This window comes from Nuphar pumila, chromosome 11, assembly GCF_984573655.1.
Source record: "Nuphar pumila chromosome 11, dmNupPumi1.hap1.1, whole genome shotgun sequence".
In the NCBI taxonomy this organism is placed as follows: domain Eukaryota; kingdom Viridiplantae; phylum Streptophyta; class Magnoliopsida; order Nymphaeales; family Nymphaeaceae; genus Nuphar; species Nuphar pumila.
In genome coordinates, this window is record NC_143259.1 from 99,958,273 (window position 1) to 99,972,407 (window position 14,135).

The window sequence follows — 14,135 nt, forward strand, 5'->3', positions numbered from 1 at the left end:
TAAAAGAAGGTACCAGAAGAACATAAAACCAATTAATGTCAATACAAAATGGTAAACATATCAAACTGTGTCCAGTATGGCATAAATAATATATTTGTAGAGCACGTATTATTCAGAGTGGGACAGTAATTGATACTACACCAAGTGAAGAAAGTTTCAACCAGACTATAGGTTCCATAACATAATCTCATGTACCTACCCAGCAAAATGATGAGAAACACATTCCTATGTATAGCCATGGAACCAGAACACCAGAAATATCTGCCTGTTCAAAAGCAAGTATAGATCTAGGAAGGCGTGCAAAATTGTTCAAGTTCCAACCAGATGTTACGTAATAATCAGAATCACATTGACAAGTCAAAGCCTCCTTTGGAAACCCACTACCAAAATTTTCAGTAACCAAATCAGCACCATAATGCACCTACAACAAAAAGATATGAATTTAAGTTAAAATGACAATTTAAGGGACAACCGGCTTCCAGATGTAGACTAGAGGGTACCTCAACTTCATCAGATGCTTTCTCAACCAATCTCCAGTATTCACCTTCAATATCGTCAACCGACAATTCCAACTTCCTTTTGGGTTCATCGTCACTGGAGGATAAATTCTTAGAGGAATCTTTAACTCCAAAATATTGTTCCTTAAAATTGTCTGCATATTTTTGAAAAGCTTCTAGAGTGTACTCTGGACCAGGATGGAAGCCAAATCTTTTATCCTTGTCACAAGCTGCAGATTCACTGACTTCAGATCGGCTAGAATTATTATGCCTACGAGGCACCATTGTCCATGACTGTCTCCTTTTCCTCCTCCTGCAGGTTTTAGTTTTCTTTCTTGCGGGTTCTCTATTCTGAAGTTTGTCAACTTCTTGAATTCGAGTCTCAAACTTAGAATTTTGCCACAGGTTTCTCTCTTTTAAAAGACAGGGTGGCTTAAAGGAAGAAGGTGGGACAATGCGGCATATACCAACCACTTCCACCTTCGAGTAGATGCTTTCAATGTATTTAAGTGTATCTTTGAACTCCTGCAACAAGAATGATTTCATTTTTGGTTGCTTTACGGCAAAGAAATTTTTACTCAAAAATGATAAGACAATAACCTTACCTCTTCACTTGGATAAAATACAGGGGCTTCATCGATGATCGGCCTACAAGCTTCTTCAGGTCGCCATTGTGAAAAGACCTTTCGTAATATCAGACAATAGCCCAATCATGACATGTGTGTGCAAAAAAGAGAAAAATATATAAGCATGAAAAAGTTCTGATAACAGAAAACTTTTGAATCAAACAGATCTTGCAATGTCTCATTATCTACAAAAATTAATCTGATGAACACCATTTGTGACAACAAAAACCAACATAAATATGCTATATATGTGGAGTAAGAATTTCAACAACAATGTGATGATAATATGACATTTTAAACTTTTCATATTTCTTGATTTCCTAACATCAATAAAACTTGTGCTTTTCTAAATTTTTTAATTTTATTTTTTTCAAAAGTTTTCACATTTAATATTATTTGAGAACATCAATAAAATGTTTTTAATTCTTTCTTATTTTCCAAGACTACCAGAACTTTATTAACAAGAACTACCGGTTTCTAAGAACTTGCAGATACCCATTATGTTGCCAAGAAGTTGATATTCATTGACTATGTTTAGTACCAATTATGCCCCACACCAAGTGATTTGGATGTTAAAATAAGCTCTCGAATAGTGATAACGTACCTGCCTAGATTAAGCTATGATAAACATCTTAATAAATAAATCACAGTATCAGTAGTGCTTGACCCAATGCATTCTGGACCCCAAATGAATGACACTGTTTGGATCCACTAGACCTTTTATAATCAAAATTCAAGGTAATCATTGTTTATTCTTTATAACATACATATATAATCATTAGTACAAACATTGTTTCATCCAAGGCATTCTGGATATACTTATCGCTTATTCTTTAGAGAAACACATATATAATCTAATCATAGTATCAATATTGTTTGGTTCAAGCCATTCTGAATATCTAATGAATGATGAAATAACATCTGATGCTTCTTTTACAGTCAGAACCAACAACCCACATGCATGATGCATGCACACATCCATACACATGTCTGCACATGCACACACGCACATGTGCTTGTTAAAATATGTTGTAATTTCGTATATATATTTTATATATATAAGGTGATACATATACATATATTACATATGTATATGTATCTACCTATATATATATATAATATATATATTGATAAGGGTAGTTTAGGTATTTTACACATTCATTTTCGTGAATATGGTTTTGTAATTTTATCTTTTTTCTTCTTTTACTTTTTCTTTTTCATTTAATGCTTGTACTTGCATTGGGAGGGGCCCAACCCACTAGTCGTTGGACCCCTCCAACGGTCACATTTGTGACCGTTGGAGGGGCTCCAACGACTATGTGGAGCCCCTCTCAATGCCTCCTAAAAGCCCTATAAATATGGGCAGCTCCTCTTGTATTTTCTCAAGGGATTTGGGATTATAGCCCAACCTCTTTAGTTGTTTATGAATCTTATGAGTGCATTTGCACATTTGTGATTCTGTGTGTTGTGCTTGTTGTGCACAAGTGTTCTTGGGTGTGTATGTTCACACATTTATTCTCAAGGTTATTGCGTTATCGACTAAAGTATCTTGTTGAAGATACTTTTACATGGTATCAGAGCCTCGTTGAAAAGGAAGAATTGCGATTCGCCCTCTTTTGCATTCCTCGAAAAGCGTGCCTTCAAGTTTTTTGAAATCAAAGAGGATCACCTTCTTCGAGCAATATTTTAGGAGCCTCTCTTGTCAAGAAAGACGCGAAAAGTAATTAAGGTACGTATTATCCCTTGAATTCTTTCCTCTCTAATGGGCGAAAAAGACTCTCATTTCTCTCTTGGGTTTAAGCTTAATGGCTCAAACTATCACGTTTGGGCCGGTAATATGGAAGCTCATATTAAAGGAAAGGGGCTTTGGGGTTACGTTCATGGATCCATACCGGAACCGGAACCCAAAATTACCATTATTGAAGGAGGGGATATTAAGATCCTTGAAGGGGATGAAAGACAAAAGGCCCTTGAAGAGTATTCTAAAAAACATGATGATTGGGAAATGAAGAACTTCAAGATCTTATCTTGGATTTTCTCATCCGTTGAGACCAAGATAAACGCCAACATCATCAAATTTAAAAAAGCTTCCGAAGCTTGGGTATATCTTGAGAAAATGTACACCTCAAGAGATCTATCCCACAAGTACTTTCTCCAAAAGAGGGCTTTGACCCTCCAATAAAATGACATGACCATTCGGGAGTACTTTGCCGAATTATCCTCTATTTGGGACGAGCTCGCAATTCTTGAACCTAAATGGAGTGGTGAGGCAATCGAATTAAGGCACAAACAACTTGAGGAAGACCGGTTCTTCAATTTTTTAAATGGCCTTAGACCCGAATTTGAACAAGTTTGGTCCTCTCTTCTCTCCGCCTTCACATCCCCCTCACTTGAAGATGTTATCACCAAGCTAAGTGGTGAAGAAACCCGTATGGGGATTGGTAAAAATAATCCTAGTATTCTTGTTACTTCCTCTACTCAAGAAGATGGTGAAATGGCTAATGTCGTGTCAAGACCGAGAAATAACATGAAATCCTATAGACCTCCTCATTTCAAGAATCAAGGAGGAAATGATCGGTATGGCAAAAGAGACTATAGCAAAGTGACTTGCTACTATTGTAAAGAACCCGGACATATCAAACCTTTGTGTCCTAAATGGAAGAAATTGATTGCAACGGCTATGACATCTCAAGTTGAAGAACGACCTTCTTCATCAAGTGAGTCTCTTTCTCTTCAACAAATTGTAGATGCACTTCAACCTCTTCTCAAGGGAGGTACTTCCGGAGCCGCTATGTCATCTTCTTCCCCCGGTAAGACATCTTGGCTTTTAGATTCTGGGGCATCCTTTCACATGACCCCTAGCTCTTGCTCTCTTTCAAATTTTTCTAAAAATTCTTTTCCATCCTTTGTCTCAACCGCGGACGGAACATCTCTTGAGATTAAAGGAATAGGTAATTTTGAAAAACAAGACTTCTTTGTTCCAAAAATTCGTTTTATTCCAAACCTTAACTTAAATCTTTTTTCCGTCTCCCAACTCTCGGACCATGGTTGCGATATAAAATTCTCTTCTAATAAATGTTGGATACAGGATCGCCAGTCCGGGAGATTGATTGGGGAAGGCTCTAGAAGAGGAGACCTCTACTACGTAGATTTTCTTCAAGTTCCCAAGAGTCAATTTTGTAACGTTGTCCAAAACAAAGATATTCATGTATGGCATAAGAGATTGGGTCATCCCAATATTGTTAAGATCTCTTATTTGCCTTTTATTAAACATCTTTGTAAAAGTGATTTTTTGTGTAATGAATGCATTCTTGGAAAAATGAAATGTTTGCCTTTTCCTCAAAGATCCATGTTTACGACAAAACCATTTGAAATTGTCCATTCCGATGTATGGGGACCGGCTCCGGTAATGTCAAAAGGAGGATTTTCATATTATGTGATCTTCGTGGATGACTACTCTAGGTTTTGTTGGATTTATTTCCTTAAACATAAACATGAAGTTTTCTCAACTTTTAAAAGTTTTCACATGATGATTTCAAATCAATTCAATGGATGTTTAAAAATCTTTAGGTCTGACTCTGGAGGAGAATACCTCTCAAATGAATTTAAGAGTTATCTTGAAAATTTTGGTATTCTTCACCAAAAATCTTGTCCGAAAACCCCTCAACAAAATGGGTTAGCCGAACGAAAGCACAGGCACATCATTGAAACAACTAGGACTTTACTCATTTCTCAAAACATTCCAAAAAATCTTTGGGCTGAGGCAGCCCTTACTTCTGTCTATCTCATAAACAGACTCTCATCGAAGAATTTAAACAAAATTTCTCCCTTTGAAAAACTGTACGATAAGGAACCTGATTATAGCAGGTTAAGGGTCTTTGGGTGTAAATGTTTTGTTCTTACTGATAAGAATGACAAACTTTCTCCTAAAGCCATTCCTTGTGCCTTTCTTGGCTATTCTGAAACCCAAAAGGGGTTTCGTTGTTATGATATCAAAAGTGATAAATTGTATGTTTCCAAAAACGTGAGTTTTTTGGAAAATATCAGTGGATTTGAACGTTGTGACCCCCATAATGAAAATATGGATTATTCCTTTTTATTTGATTTACTGAATAAAGACGATGATACTAGTGATAATGAGTCAGATCAAAGTAACCCAAATGAATTTGAAACCGAGGAAAACATCTCCTTGCCTCCTTCGTCACATCAACCTATTGAATTACCTAGAGACCCTATCACCTACTCTCATAGAGATCAAAACAACTTTAGGAGTGCTCTCGACAGATATAATGATGTCAGTCCCAGTGCCTCTCAGAATGAAGTGATCCCTCGTAGAACTGAGAGAAGTAGAAGGCCTCCTTCTAGGTTCATTTCCCATGACTCTTTTTCACCAAGATATAGAGTCTGCCTTAGTGCCATCCACTCCTATATAGAACCTAGAAATTTTGAAGAAGCACGAAAGTGCCCTGAATGGATTAATGCAATGGACAATGAACTTGAAGCTCTGAGAAGAGCCAAAACTTGGGAGTTTCAAACTCTGCCTAAAGGCAAGAAAACAATAGGGTGCGGATGGGTTTTTAAAGTAAAAACTAAAAGTGACGGATCCCTTGAAAGGTATAAAGCTCGCTTGGTTGCAAAAGGATATAGTCAAGAATATGGTATTGACTATGAAGAAACTTTTGCTCATGTAGCTCGTATGGTCACTATCCGATGTCTTATAATCGTTGTCTCTATCAACAAATGGAACATCTATCAAATGGATGTTAAAAATGCCTTTTTAAATGGTGATTTAAGCGAAGAAGTTTATATGGATGCTCCTCCTAGAATGGAGACTCCTAAGGGAAAGGTGCTTCGTCTTCAAAAAGCACTCTATGGCCTAAAACAAGCCCCCATGGCTTGGTATGATAGATTTAACTCTGTAATGATTGAGAATGGTTTTTCCTCTTGTTTTAGTGACACTGCTCTTTTTGTTAGAAAATCCAATGCAGGGATTGTTATTTTACTTCTGTATGTTGATGACATGCTCATCACTGGGAGTGACTCTAACGGGGTTAAGAGTATAAAATCTATCTTAAAAGATAGATTTGAAATGTCTGACTTAGGTTTTCTAACTTATTTTTTGGGAATTAAAGTAGCATACTCTCTTAGAGGATATTTCTTATCCCAAACTAAGCTTGCTTCTGAGATCATTGACAGGTCAGGTATTACAGATGAGAAGCTTTGTGAAACTCCTGCGGTAGTAGGAGCAAAGATGAAAATTGATGATGGAGTTCCCCTTTTGGATCCTACACACTACAGACAGCTTGTAGGATCATTGATGTATCTGAGTATTACCAGACCAGATATATCTCATGCAGTCCATACTGCAAGTCAGTTTCAGCATGCGCCTACATCCGTTCACATGAGTGCCATCTTATGAGTCGTAAGATACATAAAGGGTACTCTAAATAAGGGAGTTTTTCTGTCCTCTTCTTCTGACTTAAAATTGATTGCGTATACTGACTCAGATTGGGGAGGTGACCCTAATAACCGTCACTCTACCACTGGTTTTTGTGTGTTCTTAGGAGACTCTCTAATATCGTGGAGATGCAAGAAGCAACAAAAGGTGTCACTCTCCTCCACAAAAGCTGAATATCGTGCCATGGCAACTACTACCATGGAGATTGTTTGGATTCATCAATTGCTAGAAGACATGGGGATTACAATAGAAGGGCCCACTAAGCTTTGTTGTGACAACAAGAGTGCAATCTACATTGCGAAAAATCACACCTTTCATGAGCGGACTAAACACATCGAAATGGACTGTCACTATGTTCGTGAAGCATATCTAAAAGGAGTCATTGATCTTCCTTATGTCACGTCCGAATATCAGCTGGCAGACTTCTTTACTAAAGCTTTGTGCGCTCCGCGATTCAACTTCCTTCTTGGCAAACTATCGGTCATCTTGCCCTAAGTTTGAGGGGGGTGTTAAAATATGTTGTAATTTCGTATATATATTTTATATATATAAGGTGATACATATACATATATTACATATGTATATGTATCTACCTATATATATAAAATATATATATTGATAAGGGTAGTTTAGGTAAGGGTAGTTTAGGTATTTTACACATATTCATTTTCGTGAATATGGTTTTGTAATTTTATCTTTTTTTCTTCTTTTACTTTTTCTTTTTCATTTAATGCTGTACTTGCATTGGGAGGGGCCCAACCCACTAGTCGTTGGACCCCTCCAACGGTCACATTTGTGACCGTTGGAGGGGCTCCAACGACTATGTGGAGCCCCTCTCAATGCCTCCTAAAAGCCCTATAAATATGGGCAGCTCCTCTTGTATTTTCTCAAGGGATTTGGGATTATAGCCCAACCTCTTTAGTTGTTTATGAATCTTATGAGTGCATTTGCACATTTGTGATTCCGTGTGTTGTGCTTGTTGTGCACAAGTGTTCTTGGGTGTGTATGTTCACACATTTATTCTCAAGGTTATTGCGTTATCGACTAAAGTATCTTGTTGAAGATACTTTTACAGTGCTCACATGTACAAATTAAGTGATATGTGGAGGAAACTTGATCAGTAGACATTACAATAACTACAGGCTTTTCTGGTTCAAATTCTAGAAGGGCTATCTCCCAGCTGCCTACGCAAGAGAACAAAAAAACAGTTTAATTGATCAGGGTTAGGAAACCAAGTTAAGGCACAATTATGGAAGTTAAAGAATCACATGAAGTTTATCAAGTTGGTGCAAAACTATTTCTTTAGGAAGTTCTTTGATAAGAGTCAATGAAGAATTAAAAAACAAATCCTAAAATGAATGAAAAGAAAACTGCGGCAACAGGAGAAAAGGGAAAACTCAAAAATGTTGACAATCATGTGCCAAGAAATGGGAAAAGAATGTAAAAGAAAACTTTTCTTTTTTTTCAGAACATGAACTTAAATGAACAGAGGGAGAAGATTCTGATGGTTTGAAACAGGTCAAAAGCAGAAAATTAAAGAGTTTGATATTTTTCCTTTTTTATTAATATGGATACACGTCCATTTTATCCATGAGAACCATGATAATTAGCATGGGCAGTTGTTCATACTGTGCATAGAAGGGTGATCTAATATTTTTTTTACTGAAATAAAAAAAACTAAGTAAAACATGTTAAGGGTATTTTTCTTTTTCTTTTTCCACTGGGATACAAGCATCATTTTAGGTAGAGTGATAGGAATAATGTAAAACCCGCTAAAAAAAATGGACCCGGGCCGGGTCGGGTCCGGACCCGACCCAGGCCCCCCTTCATTAGGGTTTCATAACCAGACACAGAGGGAGGATTTGTTAAAACAAATCCTCTCCCCTGTGCGCCGCGCCCTGCCCACGCCGCTCCACCCTCCTCGACAATTAAGGAAACCCCTTGGGGGTTTCCCCGATTGTCGCCTTCCCCGAGTCTTTAAGAGAAGGGCATGAGGGGAGGGGAGGCACACATCCCTTCTCTCCTCCTCCTCCTCCTCCTCTCCTCCCGACGCCGCTGCCCTCGATCTCCTCTGTGCTCGCCACCTCCGCCGTCACTACGCCCCACGCCGACGCCGGCCACCGCCTCCCAGGTACGCCACTCTCCTCCTCCCTCTTCTCCTCTTCGTCTCTCTCTCTATCACCTCGCCGGGAGGCCGACAGGCGGCGCACGGCCCCTGCCGCGCCCTCCCGCCTCGCCTGTACCCATCGGAGGCCCGACAGGTGGCCTACGGGGCCCCTGTCGCCTCCCCCTCTCTCTTGAGGTTGCAGGTGAGCCTACAGGGGGTTAGTCACCCCTGCGGCACCCCCTCCTCCCTTCTTTCCCTCTCTTTGAGGGCTTGCCGAGAGGCTGGCAGACGGCATACTGCCTGTGTCGTGCTTTCCCTCTTCACCTCCCTCTTTTTCCCCCTTCTTAGGGGTTCGCAGGGAGGCCGGCAGGCTGCGTGCGACCCCTGCCGCGCCTTGCGTATCCATCAGGGGCCTACGGGGCCCCTGTCTACGCCTTCTCTTCCCTGTGAGAGATCGGGCGACCCACAGGAAGTCGGTCGTCCCCCTGTCTCCCTGCCCCTCTTCTTTTAAACCCAGCAGGGGCCATCTTCGTAGGGGTCGGCAGGAGGCTGATGGCTCCTGCCGCCCCGATCCCTCTCTCGTCGGCAGGGGCTAGCCCCCTGCCCCTTCGGTGCAGACGGCAGGGGCTGCCTCCCCTGCTGTTTTGCTGCCATCGGCAGGGGCTCGACCCCTGCCGATTCGCCATCGTCGGCAGGGGCTAGCCCCCTGCCCCTTCGGTGCAGACGGCAGGGGCTGCCTCCCCTGCTGTTTTACCGCCATCGGCAGGGGCTTGACCCCTGCCGATTCGCCACCGTCGGCAGGGGCTCGACCCCTGCCGATTCGCTGCCGTCGGCAGGGGCGCGACCCCTACCGCTTCGTTGCTATCGGCAGGGGCTGCCCCCCTGTCGATTTCGCTGTCATTGGCAGGGGCTCGCCCCCTACCGCCTTAGTGCCGTCGGCAAGGCCTCGTCCCCTGTCGCCTAATTCTACCCTTGCCCTGTTGCACCATTAATTATATTAACATAATTGAATATTTTTCACACTCTTGCAGATTTACACAACAGGTCCCGATCGTGCTCCGCGGCTCAACCCTCGTATTATCCTCACGCGTAGGCGTACGCAGCTGCACGACATCCCAAGGTAGGGTAAAGTCGCACAAAAGGGCAATTGATGAACGTATTTAAGTTGAAATAATTAGGATGCCCATGCTAGATATGCTTAGATTTATATTGCTTCTGCGTTGCATATTTTCTTGTCTGCATATTTATGAGTCGATGTATGATTTTACTCTTTGAGTATTAAATTGCGTATTTGCTTATGTGATTGAAGGTGGTTTCGTACTTTTTGCCATACTTATGCCCTTAATTGCTTGCATATATGCTTGTCTGTTCGTTCCTATGGGTCGATGTACAATTTCATTCTTCGATCATTATTTTGCATAAGTTGATTACGAGTTGAGGTGTGGTTTCATATTTCTTGAAATACATATGCCCTTGTTTGCTTGCATCCATTTTTGCCTGCACGTTTCCTTTGAGTGAGGTACGACTTTGTGTCTCGTGTATTACTCATGACCTTATGTGTTTGTCTGTCTAACTGGTCAAAGTATGGTTTGGCACCTCGTGTGTTACTTATGTGTTTTTCGCTTGATGTGCGGCATCGCAAGTCGAGAGTTGCTTGTCGTCATGTTATAACCTGCATATGCTCACACTTATGGTAAATATGTACTTACATAAATGAAGTCTTGTGCCTATCCTGATTCAGTTGTTTTCAAAACACTAGAAGTTGTACTTGCGCATTGCAGTTCTTTAAATGAGGGTTTCCTCCTGCGAACCCAGTGCTCTTCAAATGGCACAGCTCTTGCAAAGTTAAGTTTTAATCCTCGCAGGATGTCGAAGTTGCATTTGAGTCCTCCCAAGTCCGCACACTTGGGAGAAATATTTTATAACCCTGATTCGAGTTGCGACCTAATTCGAATAACCCCGATCAGGGGTATAAGCATATAAATGAGTGGGGTTCTGTTGAAGGACCCATTCTGTATTTATCAATCTAGTGTCACATGTCGATAATAAGATAAATTTTGGATGTAAGATTGATAGTGTTGCGCCTTGCGTGAATGACTTAATGTGGCATTATGGCTTTTAAGGATGAATCGTGCCAAATGAGCACTCTTATATTCTTTGGATCGTTATGAAGTTGTGTGTTGGGTGTTCCTTTTGAGAAGCCCACACACCTTCCTTGTTCAGTATAGCGTACTTTTAGACATGCATAACATGTTAAGTACTTTGTTGATCGGACGAGAGATCCGAGATGACCTTGCATCATTGAAATATGAAAAATGTTGTTGAAGTGAATTCAAGACTTATCTTGCCAGGCTGTGTTGTATTAATTCTTTTGCAGATAATATCTGTTGGGGTTTCTTTTGTGAAACCATATCCCTTTCATCGTACTCGTACTTATGACATGTACGACCGTACTTTTTGACAAGTACGTCTTCTTACGTTGCGATGATTGGATGAGTAGGTTGTGGCAACCTCGATGAGTGCAAATAACAAAATGTTGTGATCACCTAAATAAGTGATGTGTTCGCCTTCACCGGCAAGATACTCGAGTGGGTCGAAAGACCAGAGTATGTAGAATGGGTCTTCAGTTAACTACCCCTGATGTACTCATTCGAATCGCTGACTCCTGTCAGGAGAGAGGACAGGAAGGTACAAAACTTTGATGGACAGGCCATTAATGGCAGTTACGAGCAAAAGACTCGGCTTCCTCAGTCATCAGAGTTAGGGGAATGAGACTACTATAATTATCCTAGATGGTAGTTCTCCATGATTGGGATGCATCCATTGTTTATGCTGCTTTGGGTATTTCTCTCTTGGTCACCGACCGTCCCCTTAGGTGCGGACTCAGTCAGCTATTCGGGTTATCATAAAATACATAGCATAATAAACCCTTGGATCAGTCTAGGCTGTTTCTAGAGTCGTGCCTTGTGCGTACCCGCTTGGCCAGTTAATATTGAAACATAATTTAAATCTGATCACATAATGTGTTCAATCATGCACGTGTGAAAGTTATAGTGTACAACAGGTTCAATACTTATGGAATTGTGTGTGTGGTTGATGAAGCATTGTATTTTGCCAGTTAACTTTCTTGTGCAGCGCTTTGCTTGTAATAGTTAGCCTACTTGTGTCAATAAAATGCTTGTAATAATTTTAGCATTGTGCTCATGGTCGTTGCTCTGTGAATCTGTTGAAATTAAATTACTATATAATTGTCTATCTACTTGACATATTAAATTATTTTGCTTAATTATGTTCAATATTGTCCTGTCTGTGCACCTACCAGTTTTTAGTGAAACTGACCCATTTTATGGGCAGGTTTTGGATAGGTAATACAGTCTGCGATGACACGATGGTGTGATGAGGTCAAGATAGAGCTTTTTCCCTGACGTTTCGCTCCTGAGGACATGTTGGTAAATTTGGTATAAAGTGTGTTTCAAAATTTCTCTTTTATTAAACCGTGAGTTAATAAAACGGTTTTAGTAAGCTTCTTCTTGGTTTTAACAAACGAATTCTCAATTATTGAAACTCTGTTTCTAAACCATTTGATTTCAATGGTTGTGCGGGATTTGACAAAAGAAAAGTTTACGCTGTAATGTGCTCAAGATCCATTGACTTGTGGTTTTAAAAATATCATTTTCCGCTGAAGTATTATTTAAACTCTGATTATTGTATGATTTCAAAGCTTTCTAAACTTTTCTAAAAAGTTACAAGTCTGGATTTTTGGGCCGTTACAAATAAAGTGGTCAGTTTGTGCTTAACAAATAACATCATCGCTTAAACCAATTACTCTCATCGTTAAGATGAAAAAAAATTTATCAACCAACAAAATGCCAAACTAATAATAAATAACTAAGAGAGTCAGAGCTAAATAGCACTCAAAAGTTCCCTGGATCAATGGCTTAAATTAGTAGCAATGTTTGTCAAGATAGCCACCATATGATGCCAAAAATTGTACAAGACAAAGCAAGAGAAGATTATGGACGAAACATTTTAATCATCCAATCATTTCCATGGGCACAAGATCCAATGCCAATTTCTATCCAAAACAACACGAATTTCCCAAGTGGATGAAAAATAATTTTGTTGGTGATCAAAGATGCATTATAGTAATTTAAAAGATTACTCTTAGAAACATAGATTGAGGAAAAGTTGTTCTCTCCAAAAAAAAAGAAAAAGAAAAAATTTAAGATAACATAGGTGTATAATTAATTACTAATATCATAGTTGACTAAATACTAACTTCACAGCATTGCTCAGCATCCTATTTAGATTCTGAACCACTATCAAACAACTCATATATCCATGTTTTACATATGAGTGACCACATAACCATCATTATTACAACTATGAGTATTTGGATCACTTAGGGGGCAGAAGCTACTCTTCAGAAGCATGTTCGTTTTTACCTCATTTTATAAAATTAAAACTGAATTAAACCCATATGTATTGTTTTTGAGTTTTTTACCTTTTCATGACTTCCCCTCCAAGAGTATTTTATTATGATCATCATGCACAATCTCCAAGTTCTGAGGCTTAGACCTTTGACAAGTAATTTAGGGAACTCAGAGTTTCACATATTCATCAATGGAGAAGAAACACAAAGAAGAGAGAAAACTAGAAACTTCATTAAGATGCAAAATGAATGGTTACAACAATATATAAGGGTCTATCCCTCTATGGCACTACAGGACAAAAATAGTTGGCTCTACAGCCCTACAACTAAGACAAAAATATAACAGTACCCAATATGTACATAAGAAGGGGTAGCACTTTGAATAGTAAATCTTGTATTACACTTTTCAACACTCCCCTCAAACTTGAGATGATGCAAGCTAAATTACCCCAAGTTTGGAACAAAATGACTGAAAGTGTAATTGCACAAGACTCTTAGTGAAAATGTCTACTAGTTGCTCTTTTGAGCCCACACGCTTCCTGTGGATCCCACTCGGATTTTGAAAATGAAAACAAGGGGTTTTCCACTAAAAGATTTTTTTTCTTTAAAATGGACCCAAAACCGGATCCAGACTTTGAAAAAGTGTGGGGACTGTTTTTCAAAGTAAAGTGCCTTTCCTCCTCCGATGAGCATGGATCAGCTAAACTAGGAACCCTTAATCTTTGTTTGGAGTGGCGTCGTTGTAGAGATTCATACCTCATATGCAAGACCTAGGAGACAACGAGTTCGGTGACGAGAACAACCAAAACTCAAGAAAAAGACAAAAGCAAACATCATACGAGCGTTAGGGCTATCAAAACTTAGAAAACACACACAAAATAAACGAAATACGAGAAAAAAAACAAATATCACCTCGGGCTTGGTAGCCCTTTCTACAGTTGACGAACACGGAAGCGCATGGGCAGCACTTCGACTAGGTGCGGACTCCAAAAATGGGTGAGACAAGGGATCTGAG

At 39.8% G+C, this 14,135-nt stretch overlaps 1 protein-coding gene across 3 annotated transcripts in view; it reads right to left on the reverse strand.

Annotated features, from left to right (window-relative positions):
• The window catches only part of LOC149822594 (putative lysine-specific demethylase JMJ16), a 40,390-nt gene that overhangs the window by 15,307 nt on the left and 10,948 nt on the right, over nucleotides 1-14,135 (reverse strand). For all 3 annotated transcript variants that reach the window (XM_089981668.1, XM_089981669.1, XM_089981670.1), the window contains exons 2-4: nucleotides 1,103-1,180; nucleotides 501-1,022; nucleotides 200-421 (exon numbers count right to left, since the gene is read on the reverse strand). In XM_089981668.1, coding sequence (XP_089837794.1) covers nucleotides 200-421; nucleotides 501-1,022; nucleotides 1,103-1,180 — 822 coding nt within the window. The remainder of the gene's footprint in view (nucleotides 1-199; nucleotides 422-500; nucleotides 1,023-1,102; nucleotides 1,181-14,135) is intronic.